The sequence below is a fragment of the Electrona antarctica genome (assembly GCF_951216825.1).
Source record: "Electrona antarctica genome assembly, chromosome: 5".
Classification (NCBI taxonomy): domain Eukaryota; kingdom Metazoa; phylum Chordata; class Actinopteri; order Myctophiformes; family Myctophidae; genus Electrona; species Electrona antarctica.
Genome location: NC_136810.1, coordinates 43,777,750 through 43,792,588, shown reverse-complemented (window position 1 = coordinate 43,792,588; position 14,839 = coordinate 43,777,750). Strand labels below are relative to the sequence as shown.

The 14,839-nt window shown below is 49.4% G+C and overlaps 1 protein-coding gene across 1 annotated transcript in view; it reads right to left on the bottom strand.

Moving 5' to 3' along the window:
- Window positions 1-14,839, bottom strand: part of carmil2 (capping protein regulator and myosin 1 linker 2) — a gene marked incomplete at its 5' end in the record, with an annotated part of 85,396 nt that overhangs the window by 19,866 nt on the left and 50,691 nt on the right. The window contains one exon of the mRNA XM_079502344.1: window positions 4,022-4,116. Within this exon, the coding sequence (XP_079358470.1) occupies window positions 4,022-4,116 (95 nt within the window). The remainder of the gene's footprint in view (window positions 1-4,021; window positions 4,117-14,839) is intronic.

Sequence of the window (14,839 nt, the reverse complement as noted above, 5' to 3'; positions counted from 1 at the left end):
AAAGTCTACTCAATCTCTTCTCCACTGACTAGTGGAGAAGAGAATGCCTCCCTGACATTTTATTCTAGTTTGTTATTTGTAGACAACATTGTCAATATGTTTTGTCATAGTCATCACAGCTTTTTATATAGTTTTTGTCAGTGAAAAACTGAAAACTGAAAACTGATTTTTTTTCAGTTGACTGGGCTCAACGTTGTAAAAGTCAGCTGGCCAAGTGTCAGGCATAAATGTCAAGCTCCTAATGTGACAGTTGGCTGGGGATGATGAGGAAGCTTGTTAAAGTTGAACCTGTCAAATTATAGCCAAAAGTGATTCGCTCTCATAGAGAGACTTCTCCATGACAGTTATGGCTATGATGAAGACTGTATCTTGAGCCTGATTCAAATGTACAACACTGTTGCTATTTTATAAGTCGCCATCGGTTTGGTTCCGCTGCCACTTACCATGATAGGAGGTTATTATTACACCAAGAGATAAAACATTATAATAAACAAGCATGCAATCCAGATCCAAGCGATCAGGTGCAATACAACAGCGCTCTATAGAGCATCGTAGTCCCGCCCCCTTTCAGAACGACGAGGGCACCATGAAATAATTCCCCATTCATTTTCCCCATGGACGTTTCAAACAGTATTTATTTAAAGACCATTAAAGCCTCGGACAAAAACAACAAGGCAGGTGACAACTCATGACAATAAACACATTTTTTTGGGCCGAACAAATAATTAGAAGAAAAACAACAAAAAAGTGTTGTACTTTTTTAAACGTCTATGGGGAAAATAATGGGGAATTATTTCCTGGTGCTTTCGCAGGGGGCGGGACTGCGGGGCTCTATTAGAGGCAGGCGGGGGTGGATCTTCGCACAACAGTGTTGTACAATAGTGTTAAATAAATAACATGGCCTTAATCTATTGTTCTTTAAGTACAATCATCATATAAACTAACTTAATCCAGACTGGTCTTGGACATCCCTCTACTTATAGATGAGCTACAGTTTCATGGATCAGGGCTTCTCACAGTGGGAGCCGTGGCACCCTATAGGGTGCCGTGATGCAAGTCCAGGGTTGCCTCAGAAGCGCGATTATGAATCCCCGCCTTACCATGTGTCTGATTGGCTCCCGGGCAGGCATAGTTTTACTGAGGTTAGGGTTAGGTTTCTGGTTTAAGGACTTAAGGTTAGGTTTAGGTTAAGGCATAGTTGCAAAAACGAGAACTGTCAATCACAGGCAGCGACTACTGGCCGATCACAGCAGGGCTTTCCTAGAACAGTGGTGGGATACATAATAACACGCCTCAGAATACTTTGTCATTCAGTTTAACCACTCTTAGACTCTAGACTTTGTGAAACGGACCCGAGTTGCACTGTGCGTGTTGCAACACTTTTCAGCATATAGTACACCAAGTCTCTTCACCAAAAATAGCAGATCTACATGGATTGGCCCAGTGGTGTCATGTCCATGGGGTGTACATCAAGCTGCCTCACGCTACGGAAACAGGAGATAGGCCCCTGCCATATGGGCCTCATGGCTCAGCCCCTGCCCTATGGGCCTCATGGCTCAGCCCCTGCCCTATGGGCCTCATGGCTCGGCAAAGCTTCCTTACGTAGATTGGCTATTTTTGGTGAATTTCCCCCCCATAATAGGAATGCTAAGTATAAAAGTTATGTTCAATCTCTCCTAATGGAAACAGATATCTCAGGTTTTCCTCATGATATACTCTGTCATACTGTATCTTTGGGGGGAAAGAATTACATATTTGCGTACCGCTAATATGACAAAAGGTACAGACAGACAGATGCTTGAATACAGTAAAGAGATACAGCAGCATCTGTTCAGTCAACTACTGTAAACAGGAAGACTTTATGCAGCCATCTGGGGTTGTGGGGCAACAAGTGTGTTTGTCTTTCTTTGTTGGTGAATGTGAGGGAACAGGTGGTTGTGTTTCGCTATGTCTGAACTCCATTGTGCTTATATTCCTTATCATAACATTAGTTATATAGTCATCTATATGGCTAGAGCGTGCATTATGTTACTTGTGTTATTTGTACTAGTCCATACCCGTTCGGGGATATGATACCTCTCTCTCCCCCACTCTCTCTCTATCTCCCTCTCTCCCTCTTTCTCACTTATATATAACTAGAATTTCGCGGGCCTTCGGCCTGCTCATCCTAGCGCCACGCGTCGCAAATGGGAAGAAGGCAATAGCCGGAGGGTGATGCGTATTTTTTGTTTTGTTTTTTACTTGGAAAAGCAAACATAGTGCATCCGAGCAGGAACAGTGTGCTGTACTGTACTGTACTGTACTGTACTGTACTGTACTGTACTGTACTGTACTGTACTGTACTGTACTGTACTGTACTGTACTGTACTGTACTGTGTAAAGTAATATTGTTATTATTATAATTGTTATTATTATTACATGGATACTGTACTGTAGTGTACTGTACTGTTTATATTGTTGTTGTTGTTGTTGTTGTTGGTGGTGGTGGTGGTGGTAGTAGTAGTAGTAGTAGTAGTAGTAGTAGTAGTATCGTTATTATTCCAATTGTTAGTATTATTACATGGATTAGTGAGTGGCCTCAGAAACCCAGACGTTTGTATTTGTTGAGAGCAGTGTGGCTGTGGCATTTACACTGTGCCATGGCTCCCCCTAGTGAGCATATCTGATACGTGCACTGGACGCTGGTAGCCAAGCAGAGGGCGCAGACGTTGATTGGACGATGTGATGCTGAACTTGTTTACAATTGTGTGTGCGTGCGTGTGGGTGCTTTTGGCGATAGTGTTTGTTGTAAAGAAATGCATTGTCGGCGTGAGTGTGGAAGGGAGGTGACTTTGGTGGCAGTGCAATGAGCATTGGTCCGCGGGTGGTGTTGAGGCTCGGCGATCGGCGCGACATGAGGAGATAGATGTGGAACGACGCGGAGGGTAAGTCCGTGACGACACTGCCGTGTGAGTGCAGTGTGTAGGACGGCGGTGCAGTGGTTAGGAGGGCGGGCTTGGCATGACGTAGCTATTGACTTTGGGTTCCATAACCGTGTGTGTGCATGAAGATTACAATTGTTATATTAGATAACGGGTGTCTCCTGTGGCACACCAATTGTGCGATGCTCAGCCAATCAGAGCACAGAATGACACATCTTCCAGCCAATCACAGCACGCAATGCGTGTTAGATCATTATTATCCATACATGGGCATAAAAGAGCGACAATTCCGAGGACATTACTAAAAGTATTAAGTTATATTATTGTCTGGAATTGTCCTTTAAAAACGTATCATGTCAGAAAAGGAAGTAATCATAAATAGTTCAGCGCTGGCAGTAACTCCCGAACCAGCAGTGACAGTTGCGGGTGTAGTAAACATTTCCATGGTAAGAGCAACCTCCACCAATCAGAGACGTGCGTTGCTGTACACTTTAGTGCTGTGAGGTAGTGTAGCACTTCTGCACGACATCGCAAATAAAACATGTTTTTCTTGTGAACTCATATACTGTACATAATTGTGATTTGTACAGGAGCATACTAGCTTCATCTCACAAAGCGTGTGGCATTCTTTTTTTTGGGTTGGCCTCTCCTTCTGCACCATACTCCTTGCTGTTCGCACATGGGTGTTGCCGTTCACTTCCCTGTTTACCGCTCAGAAAGAAAGGCTCGTATCTCCTAATCTGGGGAGCTCTCTGTGGTTTTGACCAGATGGATATACTAAGCTCTTCATTTCTGACTTCTGTTTCCCCTGTAGCTTGACCTCTCAAAACTGTTGGTGCATTGGATTTGTATCCCAAGTCCCTGCAAATATATTTTCATACTCTACTGAAAAATAACTGGAGAACACTGGAGTCCTTGAACACCAAACCAACCATCATGGTATGCTTTGAAGGATGGTGTCAAGCACATTGTGTGTGTGTGTGTGTGTGTGTGTGTGTGTGTGTGTGTGTGTGTGCGTGCGTGCGTGCGTGCGTGCGTGCGTGCGTGCGTGCGTGCGTGCGTGCGTGCGTGCATGCGTGCGTGCGTGAGTGAACACTCACAGTGTGTAATCGGGTAGGATTTTCTTGGTGAAGAACTCCTCTACCCCTTCATCCACTCTACCCATCGCTTCATTCTCCGTCTCTGATACTGGCGCCTGCAGCAAAAACAACACAAAAACATCAACAACAAACTCTTGTAGAGTATAAATGTGTTGTTTATTATACAGTCTAGTTTACGGTGTATGGGCGGGCACAATATATGCTTGTATACGTTCTGGCTCCTATAGAGTGTTGCAGTCCCGCCCCCTTTCAGAACGTATTTATTTAAAGATCTGTAAGCCTCGGACAAATCCAACAGCCGAGTTGACAAATCATGACAATAAACACATTGTTTTGGTTCGAACAAATAATTAGAAGGAAGAAAAGGTGTTGTACCCTGCACTTTTTTCTTCTTTCTAATTATTTGTTCGGCCCAAAACAATGTTTATTGTCATGATTTGTCAACTCGGCCGTTGGCTTTGTCCGAGGCTTGAATGTCTATGGGGAAAATGAATGGGAATTATGTCCTGGTGCCTTGTCGTTCTGAAAGGGTCTGCGACGCTCTATAGAGCAGTTTATGTCGTGATCATTTGACAGAGCAGAGAATGAAGAATAGGGCTGTAATAGTAACGATACATTTGAACAGCGATGCGATATGCATCACGATACACGGTTGACGATACGATACATGGACGATATTGGTTCATGCATTACAATACCATACGAGCAAATAAATTAAATCTGTGTGAAACGTGTGGATGTTCTTCACTGAAGAACATCCCCTACAGAAAACAGTAGCATATGACGCAAATAAGCAAAACAGATATGGGGCGCCCGCTGGCCTAGTGGTCCAGGCCACATATAGGCTTTGGCCTGACAGCGCGTCGCATGTTCGAGTCCCGTTCATTTTACGACCTTTGCTGCATGTCTCCCCTTCTCTCCCTCCCACCTTCCTGTCCATCTTTACTAATAATAACTATCATGAGAACAGAGCTGATATGATGGTGTAAATGTGTCAAAGGTGTTAATACACAACACACCACCATAAGTAGTGTAGGTGGATAAGCCGGAGCTGTTTACAGACATCCTTTACTGTAAACCTACAACATGCATACAAACACACGCACGCACTCACGCACGCACGCACGCACGCACGCACGCACACGACAACACTGTGCAATTACTCAACTTCAACTTAATGCAATAAACACTCAAACCACACTCAGGCTTATATTCATACCTTAGTTCAGTGGTTTTCAACCATTTTCATGTCAAGATCCATTATTTATTCAGTATTTGAGCAACGGAACCACCATTTGATGAGATTTAACCTCCCAGACCAAAGAATATTTTGTTGTCACTGTCAAAGGACAAGAGAACGCACACACACACACAGACGGCGACATGTTTTAGAGCATATAATAACAAACACGCTAGCAGTTTGTGAATGCTGGCTGTATAGCTTTTCAGGTCATAAACGCGCACAAACACGCACGCACGCACGCACGCACACTCTCTCACACACACACACACACAGTGCCTGTGGTCCCCTGAGAGGACATTAGCCATGCAGTGTCTTCTCCTCCAGCAGCACAATGTGATTAGAACACCCAGTCCAGACACACCCTGTCTGTCTGTCTGTCTGTCTGTCTGTCTGTCTGTCTGTCTGTCTGTCTGTCTGTCTGCCTGCCTGCCTGCCTGCAAGCCTGCCTGCAAGCCTGCCTGCAAGCCTGCCTGCCTGCCTGCCTGCCTGCCTGCCTGCCTGCCTGCCTGCCTGCCTGCCTGCAGCCTATAATCATACCTTAGTTCAGTGGTTTTCAACCATTTTCATGTCAAGATCCATTGTTTATTCGGTATTTGAGCAACGGAACCACCATTTGATGAGATTTAACCTCCCAGACCAAATAATATTGTGTTGCTTCCATACTGTATTGATGTTGGTACCATAGGAGAGACAACAGGCAAACGTTGATCAAAAAGACAATTATTACACGTTCTATAATTGTGTAGACTTCTTGTAAATTACCATGTAATATAATAAATGTTTAACAATAATGTAACTCTTGAGAGGGTAAAATGACACCAAATGACCCGTACGATCTAATAAGGGTCCATTTGGTTACCAAGTCTTCCGTCGTTTAGCTGCAGGGGACCATCTGGAACCCTCTTAAGGACCACTGGTGGTCCCCAAACCACAGGTTGAGAGAGAACCACTACCTTAGTGCATGCTTGTGAAAAAACAAAACTAGCCGATCTACAAGCTCCAAACTGAGCGTGTAGATCTGCTGTCGTGATTTGCGTTCACGCACACACGCGCGCGCGCACACACGCGCACACACGCACACGCACACGCTCACACTCACACTCACACTCACACTCACACTCACACTCACACACGCACGCACGCACGCACGCACGCACGCACGCACGCACACACACACACACACACACACACACACACACACACACACACACACACACACACACACACACACACACACACACACACAAACAAACAAACACAGCAGCTCCCAGCCTGCAGGCAGTATGGTTTTAGCATGCTGGAGCCAAGGTGCTGCTGCTGCTGCTGCTGCCGTGGCAACTGTATGCAAATGAGCTGGCTGCTGTGGCCACTCGGTGCGGAGAAAGGGATTATGAATCATTCAGCGGCCTCTCAGCCAATCGGAGAGCTTGATTTCACATCACTCCATCATCAGGAAGAGAGAATGAACTGTGTGTGTTCAGACATATCCCAGACAGACACACATGTTGTTTGTATGCATTGTGTGTACGTATATTGTACACTGTATATGCATGCAGACGGTGAACTTTCACATTTAAATTAATGCAGATTTGAGGGGAAGTGCACACACACACACACACACACACACACACACACACACACACACACACACACACACACACACACACACACACACACACACACACACACACATTTAATCATTTATCTATGTCCACATAAGAGATACAATTAAGGACACAAAATAATATTAACAAGGTGCTGTACAAAATGCAAGAGAGAGAGCGAATGCATTCTCCAGCCACGCGTCAGACGCGCGGCGTCGCCGATAACAGCCACGGCAGTGTTTCCGCATTAGTCTGACACCATACCCCAAACCCTAACCTAACCTAACTCACAGGGAAGCCATGGGTGTGTCTTAACCAGCAACACATGCCGGGAGCCACGGGTGAGTTTTAACCAGCCACGCATGTGTCTTAACCGGCAACGCATGTCGTGGGCCACAGGTGAGTTTTAACCAGCCACGCATGTGTCTTAACCGGCAACGCATGTCGGGAGCCACAGGTGAGTTTTAACCAGCCACGCATTTGTCTTAAACGGCAACGCATGCCGGGAGCCACAGGTGAGTTTTAACCAGCCACGCATTTGTCTTAACCGGCAATGCATGTCGGGACTCGGGAGCCACGGGTGAGTCTTCGGCCACACATGTCGGGAGAGCAGAGGAAACACTGTTATCGGCAACTGTCGTATTTGGATCGGCGGCCGCTGCACGGACCGGCAGTGGAGTGTCATAATCCCCACTGACGCCGCTGCTGGAGAATGCACTTGCTCCTTCTGCAAAATGCAATCAGCACATTTTGGGCAAATACCCACACACCCTTCAGGGGTACAAGTAACAGCATCTTCGCCAAATTTCCTGGCAGATTGCACCGAATTTTGCAAGCAGTTTAGGTGCTTTATTTTGGCATTCCAAGTTGTTGGAAGCCTCTTACAACCAATACCTACAGTATGTACATGTCCTAGGCTGCCAAGCCTGCCAAAGATAAACACAAGTAGATTGCACCTATAACCTATAGCTTTGTGATAGTATGGAGCTGTGGCTGGTATGGTATTTAATGACTGTGGACATAAAGGCTTCCTCTAAGCTAGAATCAAAGGTACAGGGTGACCTGAAGAATGGAAACTGATCAGTTTCCTTCATTGAGAAAAACAACATCTGGTGTATTCGCACAGAGACGTGCAAAGATTTCAGGATTTTCATAGATAGATCTTTATTGTCATTGCTTCCACGAAACAACACAATTCAGTTTAGACTAGAGCTTCACCACTGGCATGCAAATAAATAACCATACTGTGTACAATAGCCCAAAGTGCAATAGTGCTGGTGCAATGTAATAGTGCAAAGTCCAACGTTCAGTGCAAGACCAAGTCCATTTTCAGAACCCTTTTAATACTATAGAGGAGGCTCTGGGATGGGGGGGCGGGGGGTAGGTTGTGGGTAAAGGCTGTTGGTCAGTCTGTTGGTTCTGGACCGGATGGATCGATATCTTAAGTTCTACCAGAGGGCAGATGTTGGAAAAGATGGTGTGCTGGGTGGAACTGGTCCTGTAGGATGTTATTTGTACGGCATAGGCAGCAGCAGGTGAAGACTGTGGAGATCTCTGGGAGACTGGTTACATCCTCCCTGCAGCCTTGACCACTCTGTGGATGGCCTCCTTGTCTGCATGCCCATTACATAATTGATTTTGATATGTCCTTTGTTATAAGATCAACTGTTCTGGCATGGCGTGCTATGTAAAGCCCTTTATAGGCACAGCAGCCATACAGAATGTGGCATGGTTTCTGTAACAAGCCCTGTGGTGTGATGCAAACAATGAGATACATGCGGGTGGAGGGGAACCAGAGGGAAAGGTTGAGTCTGTTGGGAAGGATCTGTGACCTGGCTTTTATTGTACGAGTCTGGTGGGAATGATCTGGATTCTGGAACTGACTTTGACTGTAAACGTGATAATCACACACACACACACACACACACACACACACACACACACACACACACACACACACACACACACACACACACACACACACACACACACACACACACACACACACACACACACACACACACACACACACACACACACACACACACACACACACACACACACACACACACACACACACACACACACACACACACACACACACACACACACACACACACACACACACACACACACACACACACACACACACACACACACACACACACACACACACACACCATTTCCTGTTTAAGGGAAATTGGCATCTGACTACATTGGGATACATATAGAGACACTAATATATAATCAAGAAATCAAGAAGTAAATCTAATCACCCATGCTCGCACAAACTTGTCGGTCTAAAAGTGTATTGATACCTCGAACCAGCACCAGAACCAACTGACTGCGAGAAAACCCTAATGTTACTGCTGCCAAATTAGTTACATTTTTGCTAGAAACAGACTGTATCAAATAAATATTATTAGTGACTGGCTGTCGTAAACGATACAGAGACATCTCCCCGACAATATCTCCGAGACAGTTTGTTTCTTTTTGGATCACAATTCTTATATGAGACGATTTTAAGATGACCCAATGTTATTCTCCATAGATAGAGAAAAACTTCTGCGAACCCCTTAGAACCAGGGGATGAGTGACACCAGGACTTTGGCGCTCTATTTGAAGGCCTAGTAAAATGTAGTGCAAGTGATATCTTTTGGTTAAGCATTTTCTGTCTATAAAAAGCTGAAGAGACATGGCGATTGTATCGTAATTATTACATTACTATTCATAATATAAATCAATTTAACACTTTTCGCCTTGAATAAGGCACCTCACAAGGACCTTTGGCAGGGAACGGACAAAGACTGAAACAATGCTGGCAGTCAATAAGTTAAAGACCAAATAAAATGGCCTTTTTGCACAATTCATAGTGAAACACAAGGCATTTTATAAGAGATCGGACATCTATTCTGGACAACCGCATATCCCAACGATTTGACAGCGGGCACCCCAGTCGAGGTGTCCATCGCAAAGACTTGGCATGTCAGTGGCAAATTTTAGATGTTCTGTTTTACACACCATTATAATGTTCTTATTTTGATCATAACACTCTCTTACTGAATGTCAGTCTCCAGGTTATCTTCAGAATATGTATGGCAATTATGTATTATGGCACTATGGCATATCATTTTGTATGTCTGTGGCAAAACAAATATGTTGACAAAAATGTCCATCACAAGCCAACATGACGATGCCACCTGCAGGGGTGGTCCCATGCAGGGGTGGTCCCATGAAGGGGTGGTCCCATGCAGGGGTGGTCCCATGAAGGGGTGGTCCCATGCAGGGGTGGTCCCATGAAGGGGTGGTCCCATGCAGGGGTGGTCCCATGCAGGGGTGGTCCCATGCAGGGGTGTTCCCATGCAGGGGTGGTCCCATGCAGGGGGGGGGGTCCCATGCAGGGGGGGGTCCCATGCAGGGGGGGTCCCATGCAGGGGGGGTCCCATGCAGGGGGGGTCCCATGCAGAGGTGGTCCCATGCAGGGGGGGTCCCATGCAGGGGGGTCCCATGCAGGGGGGGTCCCATGCAGGGGGGGGTCCCATGCAGAGGTGGTCCCATGCAGGGGGGGGTCCCATGCAGGGGTGGTCCCTCCCATGCAGGGGTGGTCCCTCCCATGCAGGGGGGGTCCCATGCAGGGGGGGTCCCATGCAGAGGTGGTCCCATGCAGGGGTGGTCCCTCCCATGCAGGGGTGGTCCCATGCAGGGGTGGTCCCTCCCATGCAGGGGTGGTCCCATGCAGGGGTGGTCCCTCCCATGCAGGGGGGGTCCCATGCAGGGGTGGTCCCATGCAGGGGTGGTCCCTCCCATGCAGGGGGGGTCCCATGCAGGGGTGGTCCCTCCCATGCAGGGGTGGTCCCATGCAGGGGTGGTCCCTCCCATGCAGGGGGGGGTCCCATGCAGGGGTGGTCCCATGCAGGGGTGGTCCCTCCCATGCAGGGGGGGTCCCATGCAGAGGTGGTCCCATGCAGGGGGGGTCCCCTGCAGGGGTGGTCCCTCCCATGCAGGGGTGGTCCCATGCAGAGGTGGTCCCATGCAGGGGGGGTCCCCTGCAGGGGTGGTCCCATGCAGGGGGGGTCCCATGCAGGGGTGGTCCCTCCCATGCAGGGGTGGTCCCTCCCATGCAGGGGTGGTCCCTCCCATGCAGGGGTGGTCCCATGCAGGGGGGGTCCCATGCAGGGGTGGTCCCATGCAGGGGTGGTCCCTCCCATGCAGGGGGGGTCCCATGCAGGGGTGGTCCCTCCCATGCAGGGGGGGGTCCCATGCAGGGGGGGTCCCCTGCAGGGGTGGTCCCATGCAGGGGGGGTCCCATTTAGGGGTGGTCCCATGCAGGGGGGGTCCCATGCAGGGGTGGTCCCCTGCAGGGGTGGTCCCATTTAGGGGTGGTCCCATGCAGGGGGGGTCCCATTTAGGGGTGGTCCCATGCAGGGGGGGTCCCATGCAGGGGGGGTCCCATTTAGGGGTGGTCCCATGCAGGGGGGGTCCCATGCAGGGGGGTCCCATGCAGGGGGGGTCCCATGCAGGGGGGTCCCATGCAGGGGGGGTCCCATGCAGGGGGGTCCCATGCAGGGGGGGTCCCATGCAGGGGGGTCCCATGCAGGGGGGGTCCCATGCAGGGGGGTCCCATGCAGGGGGGGTCCCATGCAGGGGTGGTCCCATGCGTGCGCATCTGTGGCTCGATCTGGACAACCGGATCGCCACGTCTATGGTTTTCTGAGTCATGGTGTTCAGTTTAGCTATTCTTTAAAGGAATTTAGGAATTCAGCACATTATGTCATCCTGTTTATAGTTCCTGGCTGTTGCTAAGTAACAATGCATGCTAATCTATAATGTTGCAAATGGAATCTTGGCAACATAATGGAAGGTATAACCATTCTTCTGAGCACTAACAGAGACATCACCTTAAGGCCGGAGGCCGTCTAAAAAAGCACTGGTTGTTGCCAAACACTGGGTCGGGACCCAAGTTTGGGTTGTCGGTCTAAAAGTGTATTGATACCTCGAACCAGCACTGCCCAGGGAAACAAAATTATGCTTTTAATGTGACAGTAGCCTACACACATTAATCAGTTAACCGTTTCTTCAATATTCTTTTCCAAAAGTAAAAAGGTCACTTGCCTTCCGTCTGTTAGGAAAGTACTGTATAGAGCACTGAAGTCTGGCGTCAATATCGCTAGACGGCGCTAAGTCCACGGGTTCGTGTATTTTTTATTTGTATTATAATCCCCATCTTAGATCGCCTCATATAAGATCTGTGTTTGCAAAATAAACTAATCATCCCGGCGGTTTCACTCATATGGATATGAAGAACCAACTGACTGCGAGAAAACCCTAATGTTACTGCTGCCAAATTAGTTACATTTTTGCTAGAAACAGACTGTATCAAATAAATATTATTAGTGACTGGCTGTCGTAAACGATACAGAGACATCTCCCCGACAATATCTCCGAGACAGTTTGTTTCTTTTTGGATCACAATTCTTATATGAGACGATTTTAAGATGACCCAATGTTATTCTCCATAGATAGAGAAAAACTTCTGCGAACCCCTTAGAACCAGGGGATGAGTGACACCAGGACTTTGGCGCTCTATTTGAAGGCCTAGTAAAATGTAGTGCAAGTGATATCTTTTGGTTAAGCATTTTCTGTCTATAAAAAGCTGAAGAGACATGGCGATTGTATCGTAATTATTACATTACTATTCATAATATAAATCAATTTAACACTTTTCGCCTTGAATAAGGCACCTCACAAGGACCTTTGGCAGGGAACGGACAAAGACTGAAACAATGCTGGCAGTCAATAAGTTAAAGACCAAATAAAATGGCCTTTTTGCACAATTCATAGTGAAACACAAGGCATTTTATAAGAGATCGGACATCTATTCTGGACAACCGCATATCCCAACGATTTGACAGCGGGCACCCCAGTCGAGGTGTCCATCGCAAAGACTTGGCATGTCAGTGGCAAATTTTAGATGTTCTGTTTTACACACCATTATAATGTTCTTATTTTGATCATAACACTCTCTTACTGAATGTCAGTCTCCAGGTTATCTTCAGAATATGTATGGCAATTATGTATTATGGCACTATGGCATATCATTTTGTATGTCTGTGGCAAAACAAATATGTTGACAAAAATGTCCATCACAAGCCAACATGACGATGCCACCTGCAGGGGTGGTCCCATGCAGGGGTGGTCCCATGAAGGGGTGGTCCCATGCAGGGGTGGTCCCATGAAGGGGTGGTCCCATGCAGGGGTGGTCCCATGAAGGGGTGGTCCCATGCAGGGGTGGTCCCATGCAGGGGTGGTCCCATGCAGGGGTGTTCCCATGCAGGGGTGGTCCCATGCAGGGGGGGGGGTCCCATGCAGGGGGGGTCCCATGCAGGGGGGGTCCCATGCAGGGGGGGTCCCATGCAGGGGGGGTCCCATGCAGAGGTGGTCCCATGCAGGGGGGGTCCCATGCAGGGGGGTCCCATGCAGGGGGGGGTCCCATGCAGGGGGGGTCCCATGCAGAGGTGGTCCCATGCAGGGGGGGTCCCATGCAGGGGTGGTCCCTCCCATGCAGGGGTGGTCCCTCCCATGCAGGGGGGGTCCCATGCAGGGGGGGGTCCCATGCAGAGGTGGTCCCATGCAGGGGTGGTCCCTCCCATGCAGGGGTGGTCCCATGCAGGGGTGGTCCCTCCCATGCAGGGGTGGTCCCATGCAGGGGTGGTCCCTCCCATGCAGGGGGGGTCCCATGCAGGGGTGGTCCCATGCAGGGGTGGTCCCTCCCATGCAGGGGGGGTCCCATGCAGGGGTGGTCCCTCCCATGCAGGGGTGGTCCCATGCAGGGGTGGTCCCTCCCATGCAGGGGGGGTCCCATGCAGGGGTGGTCCCATGCAGGGGTGGTCCCTCCCATGCAGGGGGGGTCCCATGCAGAGGTGGTCCCATGCAGGGGGGGTCCCCTGCAGGGGTGGTCCCTCCCATGCAGGGGTGGTCCCATGCAGAGGTGGTCCCATGCAGGGGGGGTCCCCTGCAGGGGTGGTCCCATGCAGGGGGGGGTCCCATGCAGGGGTGGTCCCTCCCATGCAGGGGTGGTCCCTCCCATGCAGGGGTGGTCCCTCCCATGCAGGGGTGGTCCCATGCAGGGGGGGTCCCATGCAGGGGTGGTCCCATGCAGGGGTGGTCCCTCCCATGCAGGGGGGGTCCCATGCAGGGGTGGTCCCTCCCATGCAGGGGGGGGTCCCATGCAGGGGGGGTCCCCTGCAGGGGTGGTCCCATGCAGGGGGGGTCCCATTTAGGGGTGGTCCCATGCAGGGGGGGTCCCATGCAGGGGTGGTCCCCTGCAGGGGTGGTCCCATTTAGGGGTGGTCCCATGCAGGGGGGGTCCCATTTAGGGGTGGTCCCATGCAGGGGGGGGTCCCATGCAGGGGGGGTCCCATTTAGGGGTGGTCCCATGCAGGGGGGGTCCCATGCAGGGGGGTCCCATGCAGGGGGGGTCCCATGCAGGGGGGTCCCATGCAGGGGGGGTCCCATGCAGGGGGGTCCCATGCAGGGGGGGTCCCATGCAGGGGGGTCCCATGCAGGGGGGGTCCCATGCAGGGGGGTCCCATGCAGGGGGGGTCCCATGCAGGGGTGGTCCCATGCGTGCGCATCTGTGGCTCGATCTGGACAACCGGATCGCCACGTCTATGGTTTTCTGAGTCATGGTGTTCAGTTTAGCTATTCTTTAAAGGAATTTAGGAATTCAGCACATTATGTCATCCTGTTTATAGTTCCTGGCTGTTGCTAAGTAACAATGCATGCTAATCTATAATGTTGCAAATGGAATCTTGGCAACATAATGGAAGGTATAACCATTCTTCTGAGCACTAACAGAGACATCACCTTAAGGCCGGAGGCCGTCTAAAAAAGCACTGGTTGTTGCCAAACACTGGGTCGGGACCCAAGTTTGGGCCGTGGACCTATTTTTATGGGTCAAGAGTAGATATC